This window comes from Aquarana catesbeiana, linkage group LG06 (genome assembly GCF_042186555.1).
Source record: "Aquarana catesbeiana isolate 2022-GZ linkage group LG06, ASM4218655v1, whole genome shotgun sequence".
In the NCBI taxonomy this organism is placed as follows: Eukaryota; Metazoa; Chordata; class Amphibia; order Anura; family Ranidae; genus Aquarana; species Aquarana catesbeiana.
In genome coordinates, this window is record NC_133329.1 from 97,054,926 (window position 1) to 97,067,980 (window position 13,055).

At 45.4% G+C, this 13,055-nt stretch overlaps 1 protein-coding gene across 2 annotated transcripts in view; it reads left to right on the plus strand.

The window, feature by feature from the left end:
* The window catches only part of RAB26 (RAB26, member RAS oncogene family), a 417,846-nt gene that overhangs the window by 279,231 nt on the left and 125,560 nt on the right, over positions 1 to 13,055 (plus strand). For both annotated transcript variants that reach the window (XM_073636482.1, XM_073636483.1), the window contains 2 exons: positions 4,097 to 4,163; positions 6,019 to 6,071. In XM_073636482.1, the coding sequence (XP_073492583.1) occupies positions 4,097 to 4,163; positions 6,019 to 6,071 (120 nt within the window). The remainder of the gene's footprint in view (positions 1 to 4,096; positions 4,164 to 6,018; positions 6,072 to 13,055) is intronic.

A 13,055-nucleotide genomic window follows, 5' to 3' on the forward strand; every position in this document is an offset into this window, starting at 1 on the left:
TAAACATCTTGTGCTACCCGTCTATTACCGCAACCAACTGACTAGTAAAGGTGTCATATAAAGTCCTTGTTCACATGAGCTTACTACTCTCGTGTTTACCTGAACTGATGTTCCCTGCATCCCTGTGTAAGCAACCCCATTCATGTCAGTTGGGACTCCCGAACACAAACAGTTTGCATTCTGGGCTGTTTACCTGTATGACTGTCAAATTGGGAGCAGCCGCTGCACGGGGCATAAGGCTTAGTTTACACTCGTGGTGGGGGTGTGGTAAAAATAGGGAGGGAACTGAGCCGCCCCCCTAAAGCCGATCTTCATCCTCATATTAAAAGTCCATCCCGTCCACCCCTTCTCCGCTCCACTTCCTGAATATCAGCTTTTTTATTAATTTTTTTACCCTTTTTTTCTGAAAAGGGTTCAGTCTTGCCTCCAACATACATCATTTACTTAGGCCAGTGGTCTCCAAACTGTGGCCCCCCGGGGGCTGGATGCAGCCCTTGCCTTTATCTGGCCCTTGGGGCACTATTCCTCTCACTGATACAAGACACTATTCTGCCAACTGACATCAGCAATGGGGCACCATTTCTCCCACCGATGCCAATAATAGGGCACTATTCCTCACAATGATACCAACGAGGAAGCACTATTCCTCCCCCTAATCCCAAACGTGGTGATGTTTACTCCAACTGTTGCCAGGAAAATTTCCACTCCAGCTGCCCACAGTTTGGACCCCCTAAAGTTACATAGTTAGTCTGGTTGAAATAAGACACAAGTCCATCTAGTTCAACCAATGTAAAAAAAACAAAAAAAAAAAAACAACCATACAATCCCATATACACAATCCTATACCCACAGTTGATCCAGAGGAAGGCGAAAAACCCCACCAAAGCATGATCCAAAAAATCCTTCCTGATCCCCCGAGAGGCAATCGGATATTCCCTGGATCAATTTTACCTATAAATGTCAGTATCCAGTTATATTATGTACATTTAGAAAAGAATACAGGCCTTTTTTAAAGCAATCTACTGAGCTGGCCAGAACCACCTCTGGAGGAAGTCTATTCCACAGCACTTATCCCACGTATACACGCTCGGAATTTCCGACAACAAATGTTCGAAGGGAGCTTGTTGTTGGAAATTCCGACCATGTGTAGGCTCTATCGAACATTTGCTGTCGGAATTTCCCACAACAAAAATTTGAGAGCTGGTTCTCAAATTTTCTGACAACAAAACTTGTTGTCGGAAATTCCGATCGTGTGTACACAATTCCGACGCACAAAATTCCACGCATGCTCGGAATCAAGCAGAAGTGCCGCATTGGCTATTGAACTTCATTTTTCTCGGCTCGTCGAACGTCTTGTACGTAACCGCGTTCTTGACGTTCGGAATTTCCGACAACATTTGTGCGACCGTGTGTATGCAAAACAAGTTTGAGCCAACATCTGTCGGAAAAAAATCCAGGATTTTGTTGTCGGAATGTCCGAGCGTGTGTACGCGGCATAACTGTGAAGGAACCTTTGCATATTTAGAGGTGAAAACTCTTTTCCTTTAGACATAAAGAGTGCCCCCTTGTCCTCTGTGATGACCTTAAAGCGGGATTCCGGCCGTGAAAAAAAAAATTTTAAAAGTCAGCAGCTACAAACACTGTAGCTGCTGACTTTAAATAAGTACTTACCTGTCCTGGGTGCCTGCGATGTCGGCCGCCCGAGGCCGACCCGTCCCTCGGCTCTCGGGTCCCGGCACCGCCATCCTGCATAAGGGAAACAGGCAGTGGAGCCCCTTCGGCTTGACTGCCAGTTTCCTACTGTGCACGCGCGAGCGGTGCAGCGCTCTGTGAATGGCCCCGTGGTGTTCTGGGAACACACACAGTTCCCAGAAGGCAACGGGGCCGCTCACCGAGGAGCACAACACGCCACGGAATAGGAAGAGGCAGATTAGGAAAACTGTCTAGCAAGAAGGGTTTAGGTAAGTTTAAAAATGTTTTTTTTTCAAATGTTTTTTTTAAACATTTTTTAGGATTTTTCATGCAATTTTTTTTTTTTAGGGTGGCCCTCCACTTTAAAGGGGTTGTAAACCCTAGTTTTTTGTTTTTTTAAATACCAAAAATATCATACTTACCTCCACTGTGCAGTTTTTTTGCACAGATTGGCCCCAATTGTCGTCTTCTGGGGTCTCCCAAGGCACTCGCGGCTCCTCTCCACATCGGAAAGTGTCAGAAGTTTTTTTACCTTAATGCATAGGATGCATTAAGGTGAAAAAACACGAGGGTTTACAACCCCTTTAAAGTGAATAGCTCAACACCAAGTTCACTATATGAACCGCTTATGTATTTGTACATGTTGATCATATCCCCCCTTAATCTCCTCTTCTCAAGAGAGAATAAATTGAGTTCCTCTCATCTTTCCCCATAGCTGAGCTCCTCCATGCTCTTATCAGTTTGGTTGCCCTTCTCTGCACTTTCTCCAGTTCCCCAGATATCCTTTTTGAGAACTGGTACCCAAAACTGAAATGCATATTCCAGATGAGGTCTTACTAATGACTTGTATGAAGGACTGGCCCTTTGTTTAGAAAGTTTGGAGACCCCTAACTTAGGCGAATGACATGTACTGTGTCGGTCGGCTGTGCCTCCTAGGATACTGTATGTACATCACATATCCCAGGAGGCCTTTGTGTTTCATTCAGGAGGAGGAGGGGGGTCGGACCTAGTGATGTGTCATCGGGAGGCCTGCCAGCTAAACCCAGAAGAGCTGGTGGGCTTCACGAAGACATCACACACAAGACATGCCGGTGTGGGACTTCAGCAGAAGAGGATCTTGGCAGGACAACGCTGGAACTGCTGGACAGGGGTTCACACATGCCGCAGCTGGGATGGTTTGCTTTGTGGTGCAGCAAAAATGATCCTCCCTGTGACATTTGGCGAGCAGTACCGCCAATGAGCGTGACATATTCAAACGAATGGTGTTGTGCCTCAGTATTCCCATTCTAAATGTTGTTTGGCTGTCCAAAAAAACAGGCATTCAGGAGCCACGCCTTCAAAAAGCAACGCAGGTGTAAAGATGATTCCTGCTAAATCAGCCATTTGAGTCATAGGTGGCCCTGCTAAAGTGACTGTATCCTACCAGTTGCAATCGCTGTTCTTCAGCGTCATTGTGTTCTGGCAGGCACAGTTGCTGCGACTGTTGAATCCAATAGCCGGCAGTGGAGGTTCCTCTATCCATGCAGCCTGCAGTGTGAACAACAGAAAATCGAACCATGTATGGCTAGCTTAAGCCACGGCCTTCATTGGCTATATCAGCATTTCTCAAACTTTTTTTAGCTGCAGCCTACTTTAAAAGTAGGCAAAATCTCGAGGCACCCCAGACTAAAAGGATATCAATGGAGAAACCTGAGCCTGGGATGATTAAATTAAGTTTACATCTTCACATTAGAGGTCCTATCATCACATTAGAGTACCCCCATCACATCAGAGTGTCTCATTCACTTCAAAGACCCCACTAAACATGAGAGTCCTCCCATCATTTGAGAGCTCCCCAATCACACAGCTCCCCCATTGCAGAGCTCCCAATCACCTGGTCCCCCCATCAAAGAGCCCCCCATCAAGCAGACTTGAGTTTTTTTCTGAATGCTGGGTGCTGCCCTGCATGCTTCATGCCCTTAGTCAGTGGCATACTTTGGCATGGTCAGGCTGGTAAGACCATAGCAACAAATGGTGCTGTGTGCCCTGGCCTTGTTATGGTGATGGCAGTTGCCCCACCAGCACCATGGCAACTGATGACACTCATTCAAGGCAAACTGGGTCCCGGTGCTCATGGCACCCCAGTGAAACCCAAACGGCACCTTCAAGGTGCTGCTGCACCCTGGTTGAGAGAGACTGGGCTATACCCAGTATATAGCCAAAATAGCTATTTTGTAAGGTGCACCAAAGCTACTAACAATTTGCCAGCATCCACCTACATAGCCAAAAAGCACAGTCTGTGGTATAGCCTGTAGCAGCCAATTGAATTTCAGCTGTTGTTATTCATATATTAATTTAAATTTTTTTTTTTTTATAAAAGAACCTCAAATCACCAATGTTCTGCTCTTCTCCTTTTTCTCTTTAGATCTGGGACACGGCTGGACAGGAGAGATTCCGCAGTGTTACTCATGCATACTACAGAGATGCACATGGTAAGTGCTACAAACTACTTTAGAGTAGGGCAGCATAGTAGCTTAGAGGTCAGCACCTTAGTAGCTTAGAGGCAGTACTGAGTTCCTTGGTTTGAATCCAACATGACACTACTTTACGTGGAGTTTGCATGTTCTCCCTGGGTGCTGCAGTTTCCTTCCTCACTCCAAAGACATGCTGGTAATTCAGTTGGCTCCAGTTCAGATTGGTCCAAGTTGCTTGTGAGATGGGGATCTTAGATTATAAGCTCCTTTAGGACAGCGACTGGTATGAATGTGTAATATTTATATAAATTGTTGGCGCTGCATGAATACCTGTAATTAATAAATAATTGAGGCTGTGATTTCCATACATAATGGCCAATTTAGGCTAAAAGTCAAGTTTAAGGCCGGGTTCACTGCGAATTGGATGCGGGTTTCCTTGTGTCCAATTCGCATGAGGAGACTATGACTGGCTGTCTATGGAGCTGGTTCACACATCTCCGGGGCGGCTGCGGAGCAGATTGCACACGGGTCCTGTGCATCTTTGGCTCCGTTTCAGGTCCGAATTCAGGCAAAAATTCAGGCCTGATTTGTCCCTGAAACTGAGACGCACAGGACCCCTGCTGTGAGCCACATCCGAATCCAATGTGAACCCAGCCTAAATGTGTTTTCCTATAGACAAAACAATGATCTGGCCCGGAAATAATTGTCTTTATATTTTGATGTGACAGCATAGCATGCGCACAGGGTGTGCCGGTGAGCCTGGGCACACCCTAATCACCCTGTGGTGCTCAGATTCCCCTTGCTCCCCGGGCCCCCCTTAGTAAACCGTGTTTCCTATGCTTCTGTTTGTGAATGAACAGGAAGCCACTCAGCACAGAGCACTTCCCAATCATTCACTGGCCATTGCAGCTCAGGCTGCAGAGAAGGGGGCTGGGGAATCTCTATCCTCATTCCCTTTCTCTGACTCAGGTGAGTTTGTTTAGACCTCTGATATTTTACTAAAGCCTCCAATAGGGCTTCTAAAATTTGTAAAAAATATAATAAAAAATAATATTTTAAATAAAAAAAAAAAAAAAAACTACTGACATTGTTGTATGTTTACATTTATTTATAAGAGTGTGTGTGTGTATGTGTATGTGTATATATATATATATATATATATATATATATATATATATATATATATATATACGCATGTGTGTCTGAGCTTTTGCCACATAACAGAGATATTAAGAAGATACATCAAAAAAGACTTTTAATACTCACCTTTAATAGTATGCACAAGAGCACACTTTTAATACCATGCACGAGAGCACACTTTTAATACAGTAGTGGCTCTCTCAGATCTCTCCCTTCTCACTGGGCAAATTGGTAGCAGCGGGAGACATTAGCTCCTGTTACTGTCAATCAAATCATATGCTGAGGGAGTGGTGGGTGCAAAGCCTCGATGTCTGTGTCTATGGACGCAGGCAGCAAGGCTCAGTAGTGAGTGCGCTTTAGTACCCCCCCTAGCAAGCCGCTTTCTGGGGGGGGTACTCGGAAGGCAAGAGAAGCCAGGAGCACTGGCAGGGGACCCGAGAAGAGGAGGATTGGGGCTGCTCTGTGCAAAACCATTACACAGAGCATGTAAAGTATAACATGTTTGTTACTTAAAAAATGTTTTAATTAAAACCCACTGCTATGCTGTCACATACAGTATAAGCATACAACCAGTACTAAGGTGACAGGGTCTCTTTAAGGTAGACATGTCTGCTGAAAAGAAAACAATTTTTTATCTTAGTAAATGGGAGAGGCTCAGACAGCAGTAAATTAGATTAGTAGATCAGACCCAACACTTGCATGAAATTGAATCTCCTTGTTTTTTTCTCTCCAGCCCTGCTGCTACTGTATGATGTTACCAACAAATCCTCCTTTGACAACATCAAGGTAAGACAGTTCATCTGTACAAAGACAGCAACACAACAAAACATGTAAAGTACCTTTTATGTATATGAGCATTTACCTGCGTGTGAGAATGACTGGCTAAACCCCTTTATGACTGCCCAACACAGTGGGCAAAAGGGAGGACTTTAATGCCCACACGCTGCACATATGTGTCGCTATATGACCATTGTGCCATTCCTCCTCCCCCACCCCCCTCCCGGCCATTCAGACCTATTTAAAGGGGTGTGGGAAGGGGTTAATATTCTTTAAAGCAGTATTAGACTCCCCTTGCAGTCTTATGCCATAATGTGCTAGTCAAAGGAAGTCATCCAGCGCTGCACTGTCACTATCCCACTGGTCCCAAGTGCTTCCATCTCCGCCCAGTCTTCCATCCAGGTTGTTCCAGTTCTGCTACTTGACTTGCATGCACATGGGAGTCATATCACCACGGCACAGAGCAGGTTCCATCCGTGTATGCTGAGCTGTGCATGCGCAGCTCAGTGTACATGACAGCTGACAGGCAGGGGGAAGCATTTATGACAGAAAAGACTTATAGGGACCGACACGGATTCTGTTATAAAAACCCTACCTGTCACCAATTTGTAAAAAAGTGAGTTTGATACGACTTTAAGCTAAAATAGGTGTGGCAGGTGTGTCAAATCACAAGACTGGCTTGACAGAATTATTTGGCTTGTAACAAAACTCCCTCATATGTACTGCAACTGGGTATGTATCAGTTTGGTGTTAAAGGGTTAGTTCGCCCTTTCAGAAAAAAATGAAAAGGTGAAATAACACCCCACACCCACCCCACTCCCCTCCCCTCTGTACTTACCTCGATGGAAGATGAGCTGTCAGTGCTTACGCATCCGGTGCTGACCTATCACGCTGATCTGTCCTGGAAGATCTACCGAATGGAGGGGAAGAAGAGCGGGGATTTCAAATCCCCAGTCCGCTATTCTGGCTGTGAGGGCACTGACAGCTCATCACCTACAGTAAGTAGGTAAAGTGAGGACCAGGGGGTTTGGGAAGGTGGTGTAGGGCAGTGGTTCTCAATCTCAGTCCTCAAGTACCCCCAACAGTTCATGTTTTGGGGATCTCTCTTAAGGCCCGTAAACACGATCTGACTTTTTGACAACAAACATGCAAATTAGCTGTTTTGGAGCAACATCCGACCGTGTGTACGCTCCATCGGACAAACTTTTTCTGTTTCCATCTGACTTTTGTTGGCTGTGCGAACGGACAAACTTTCCGGCAACAAAAGTCCGATGGAGCAAAGTCCGATCGTGTGTACACAAAAGCATTGGACTTCTGTACAAACTACAGTACGCGACCGCGAGAATGTTTCCAGCACGAACCCATCGTGCTGGTATTCGGCGACAGGGTACTGTACATCTCACGCTGGCTGCAATAGGAAAAACACATTTTCCTATTGCGGCGAGCGCAAGAGGGAATTCCCCTCTGGGGGCATAAAAGCCCCTTGGGTCTGGTATGGATTTTAAGGGGAACCCCCTACGCCGAAGAAACGGCGTGGGGGTCCCGCCAAAATCCATACCAGACCCTTATCCGAGCACGCAGCCCGGCCGGTCAGGAAAGGGGGTGGGGATGGGCGAGCGCCCCCCCTCCTGAGCTGTACCAGGCCACATGCCCTCAACATGGGGGGTGGGTGCTTTGGGGTAGGGGGTGCCCTGCAGCCCCCCCACCCGAAGCACCTTGTCCCCATGTTGATGAGGACAAGGGCCTCTTCCCGACAACCCTGGCTGTTGGTTGTTGGGGTCTGCGGGCGGGGGCTTATCGGAATCCAGGAGCCCTCTTTAATAAGGGAGCCCCCAGATCCCGGGCCCCTAGATCCCTGCCCCCCACCCAATGTGAATGAGTATGGGCTACATGGTACCCCTAACCATTCACCTGGGGGAAAAAAGTGTCAATAAAAAAAACACACTACACAGGTTTTAAAAGTAATTTATTAGGCAGCTCTGGGGGTCTTCTTCCGACTTTAGGGGTCTTCGGTCTTCTACCGACTTCGGGGGTCTTCTTCCGACTTCGGGGGTCTCTCAGGCCTTTTCTCCCTCTTTCCGGTGTCGTCTCCGCGCTCTCTGGTTCTTCTCCGGTGCCTTCTTCCTTCTGCCGGGCTCCTCCACTATCTTTTGCTCTTTTGCCGCTCTTTTGCTAGCGGAGGAGCCCGGTCTTTTCAGACGTCTTCTTACCTCTTCTCTTCCAGAGATGTTGACATGACGCTCTCTCCGGCTGTAATGCTGTCTGTGCGCTCTGCTATGACTTATATATGCGGTGACCCAGCCCCCCTATGGCATCACAGTCCCGGGGCATGCTGGGACTGCGAGGTCATAAGGGGGCGTGGTCAAAGGATGACATGTCATAGGGGGGCGGTGTCACCGCCTATATAAGTCGTAGCAGAGTGCATAGACAGCATTACAGCCGGAGAGAGCGTTGTGTCAACATCTCTGGAAGAGAAGAGGGAAGAAGACGATCCAGATGTCCGGACCACCGCTAGCAAAAGATCGGCAGAAGATAGCAGAGGAGCCGGCAGAAGATCCAGACACAGAGAGAAGACGCCGGAGAGACCCCCGAAGTCGGAAGAAGACCTCCGGAGTCGGAAGAAGACCCCCGGAGCGGCCTAATAAATTACTTTAAAAACCTGTGTACTGTGTTTTATTATTGACACTTTTTTCCCTAGGTGAATGGGTAGTGGTACGATGTACCCCATACTTATTCAAAAGGGTGGGGGGCCGGGATCTGGGGGCCACCTTATTAAAGGGGGCTCCCGGATTCCAATAAGCCCCTCGCCCGCAGACCCCGACAACCAGCGGGTTGATGAGGCCCTTGTCCTCATCAACATGGGGACAAGGTGCTTTGGGGTGGGGGGGCCGCAGGGCGCCCCCTCCCCCAAAGCACCCACCCCCCATGTTGAGGGCATGCGGCCTGGTACGGCTCGGGGGGGGGGGCGCTCGTTCGTCCCCACCCCCTTTCTTGACTGGCCAGGCTGCGTGCTCGGATAAGGGTCTGGTATGGATTTTGGGGGGATCCCCATGCTGTTTTTTTGGTGTAGGGAGTTCCCCTTAAAATCCATACCAGATCTAAGGGCCTGGTATGCCCCTGGAGGGGAACCCATGCCGTTTTTTTATTTAAAATTTGGCGTGGAGTTCCCCCTCAAGATTCATACCAAACACAGTGCCTGGCATTGGCATCCAACTCGGATCCCCGCACCAGTGTAAACCCGGGTCACAAGGTGTCAATCTCGCCAATAAAAGTAGCGAGATTAACACAATATCGGACAACAATACAGAAGTTGAGCAAAGGGTGGTGGTAAAGAGCTGAGAAACCACGTGATTTGGTGAAAGTTGGCTGGAAAAGTCCTGCCGTCTGTATGCAAGACAAACCTCTGGCCAACGCCCTTTGTACAAAAATCCAAGGGAAAGTTTGTACAAAGTCCTATCGTGTGTATGGGGCTTTAGATAAAATAGCTGTTCAAAATACCAAGCCATTGACTCTGATTTAAAGCACCTGGGCAAGATAAAGAAAAACCTGCAAACATGACCTGTTGGGGGTACTTGAAGACTGAGGTTGAGAACCACTGGTGTAGGGTGTTATTTCACCTTTTCATTTCTTCTGAGCACCCATATTAAGAATTAGATTTATTCTACCCATACTCATCAGATAACAGGCTGGTAGGTTGTTCGGTGATGAGGGAGAAAGGAGGCGCATGACCTAATGCATGAATCAAGTTGATAAATAAAGTTTATTCTAAACAAATAAATGAATACAATAAAAATTACATAAAAACAGGTTACAATATTTTCATTTGATAAAATAGTGGAAATGATTAGAAAACCCATGCAAGGGTATAGGCTGAATCAATGGCTAACCTGTTTCGAGGGGATTTCTTTTCATCAGAGCCTTGGAAGACAGAAAATGGTCTGCATCATGTGGTGGATTTATATAGAGAGCGATGACTGTGTGGGAGATGTGTCTAGTGGTGTTCCCATTCACATCACAACGCTCTATGTAAAACAATGCTTTATATATATATATATATATATATATATATATATATATATATATATATATGTGTGTGTGTGTGTGTACATATAGAGATGAAATAAGAGTTGCAAATGGTATAAAAAAAAAATATGTATATATAGATCTATATACATAGATATATCTATCTATATAGATATATAGATAGATATATCTATATAGATAGATATATATATATGTATATACATGGTTGAACCATTATCAAGTGTGTATATAAAAAAAAAGTGTATATAAAAACGTTTAATGTTATTCCACAGAGTAAAAAGTAATTAAAATTGTGTATATATACACACACACTTTATATATCAGTTATATATCAGACATACGCACGTCTGCATATATGGAAAGCATACACAATGCAACATACTGTATATCAAATAACAAAATTGGCGCTCATTTGTGTATTTGAAGAAGCACCCGACAAGTAAGTTGCTCATCTGACCTTTTTGTATTGTGACGGTAAGTGCCACCAAAAAAAGCATGAAAATCCGCATCGGTACAGCAGCCAATCACGTTGCTATACAGTTAGTAAACAATATTTTGAAAATGACAGACTAGGACCAGTTGCTGTGGACTGCGGCATCATGTTCTGTACAGTGACCTTTTATAAACAAGGTTTTCTCTGTTTCTCCTGGCTCTGGGCAGAGAGCTGTGCAGGCTGAGATGTGTATGAGCAATAGTCGAAATAATAGTCTTTATTTAAAGAAATTTAATTACTTGGATGTGCAGCTGACAGCAGCCTGCTCTGCCTTAGGGTATTTCAGGAGAAGCACACAAATGTTTCCCACCAAAAAATATAATGATAAGATAAAAATAAGTGGCTTATAAAGGCATTTTTTTTTTTTGGAGCTTGTTGCAGCAGATACGATACCATAAATCCCGGTTACTTATCCTGCTGGTAATTAGGGACTTTCTATTTTAGAGTCCCTCAATATCCCTCCATATGAGTTAGGTTTTATATCTTTGTATTGTCTGCAAAGGTTCTTTATGGCCTCTTATGGAGCCGAGGAAAGCTGGCCTTGAGCAGCAGATTGGCAGGGAATTAAATTGGGCTAGGTGAAGTGCGCGGTTTAAGCCTGAACTTTTCAGCTGATGGTTTTCAGATGACGTCTGTCATCCCGCCGCTCCCCTTGTTATCCTCAAGATTGACGTCTTCGATGAATTAGTCTTGTATTTTCTTCACTTCAGGATTAGAGAGACTCACAGGGAATACTCACTCTTGTAGATGGCCAGACCATTGTGGAGTGGAAGCGAAAAAACATTATGGGGGAAATTTATGGGCTGAAGGCAAAACAATATCTGTGCGGCTAGCTGGCCTTAAAGTAGATCTAAACCCAGCCACTAAAATCTCATTTAAGCTTTAACATTCAATCAATTACAAAACTTATGTTTAATCTTTGGCTTTCATTAATTTAATCTTATTTTATTTAAAGAAGAGCAAGTATCAAAAGTACAGAAATGTTGTTAAACTTGCAGGCATAACGTACATTACTACATTTATAGTCGAAGGACATCTATACCAGCGGGACACCAATTTAAACCCCTTTTCATGGTTTTTGGAAGTGAGAGATAATTTGTGTGTTAAGATTAAACACTTTTGCCATTCCATAGTTGAAATGGTGTGACCCAACTCCGTTTCCCAGGCCTTTGTATACTGAGGGAAGTCAGGGTTGGAGGCAATTTGTATGAGAGAATAGAGTTGGGAAACCACTTGCGTTGGTGGGTCGGTCTGCAGCAACATGTTCTCAAAGTAAGATAAGTCTGAAAGAACATCCGGTATAAATGAAAAGGTGCGGATATAAGACAGTACTTGTTGCCTCTGGAGCCATTGTGTTGGGTGATGAGAGGATGATTGGGACAAAGTGTCCACAGTTAAGGTAGGATCTGCTCGAAGAACTTGAGCAAGTCGCTGATGCTCCTCTCTATGCCAAGGTCCAAATTTCATCCCATGTATGGCTGGCGGAAATGCCAGAGTCCCAAACAAGGGGGTCATGGGTCCCAGTGGCTTAGATATGACCTTAGAGGAAAGCAGTCGATTCCAGATTTGTAATGTTTAGTGGGTGAGGTCACTAGGGAACAATGTGCCCCTCAGGAGTACGGCAGGCGTCCACGACAAAGCGCGGAGGTCAATCGAATTTATATGACCTTCTATTTGGACCCACAGTTTGGACAGGGAATGGTGAAACCAGTTGAGTATACGCGTGAGTATTGCTGCTCTATGATAGATAGAGGCATCTGGAGCTCCAGCTGCACCCCCAGCCTTCGTGAGTGAAAGTGTTTCATAATGTAGCCTTGGTCAGGCCCCTTTCCAGATAAAATTGGAAAACATCTGGCGGAGCTTCTTGAAGAATGAGGAAGGTGGATAGGTATTGTTTGGAACAAGTATAAGAACCGATGGAGAATGTCAATTTTTAAGACATTCACCCTGTCTAACCAAGATAGGCGCCTGGCTGCGTAGTTTAAAAGGTCTGTCTTAGTTCTAAGAAGGAGAGGAATGAAGTTTGTGGAAAACAACTGGGTCACATCTGAGGGTATGTGAATTCCAAGATAACGGATGGAGGCGGAGTCAGTCTTAAAAGGAAATTGTTGAAGGGCCTCTTTTGACAGTGAGCTATTCAGGATTTCCGATTTGTTATGATTCACTTTAAAGTTGCCCACCTTCCCGAACTTCGCAAATTCCTGCAGTATCTGAGGTAAGGACAATCTCGGTTGGGTCACAAACAGTAATAAATCATCAGCAAAAAGGGCTAGTTTAGAATGAATAGGGCCCACCGAGATACCTGTAACATTGGATTTATTGCGCAGGGCGATTGCTAAGTGTTCCATAACAAGAACGTAAAGAGGAGATAGAGGACAGCCCTGTTGTGTCCCATTATGGATGGAAATGTAGGGGACAAAGACCCATTTACCCAAATTCTGGCAGATGGGGAGGAG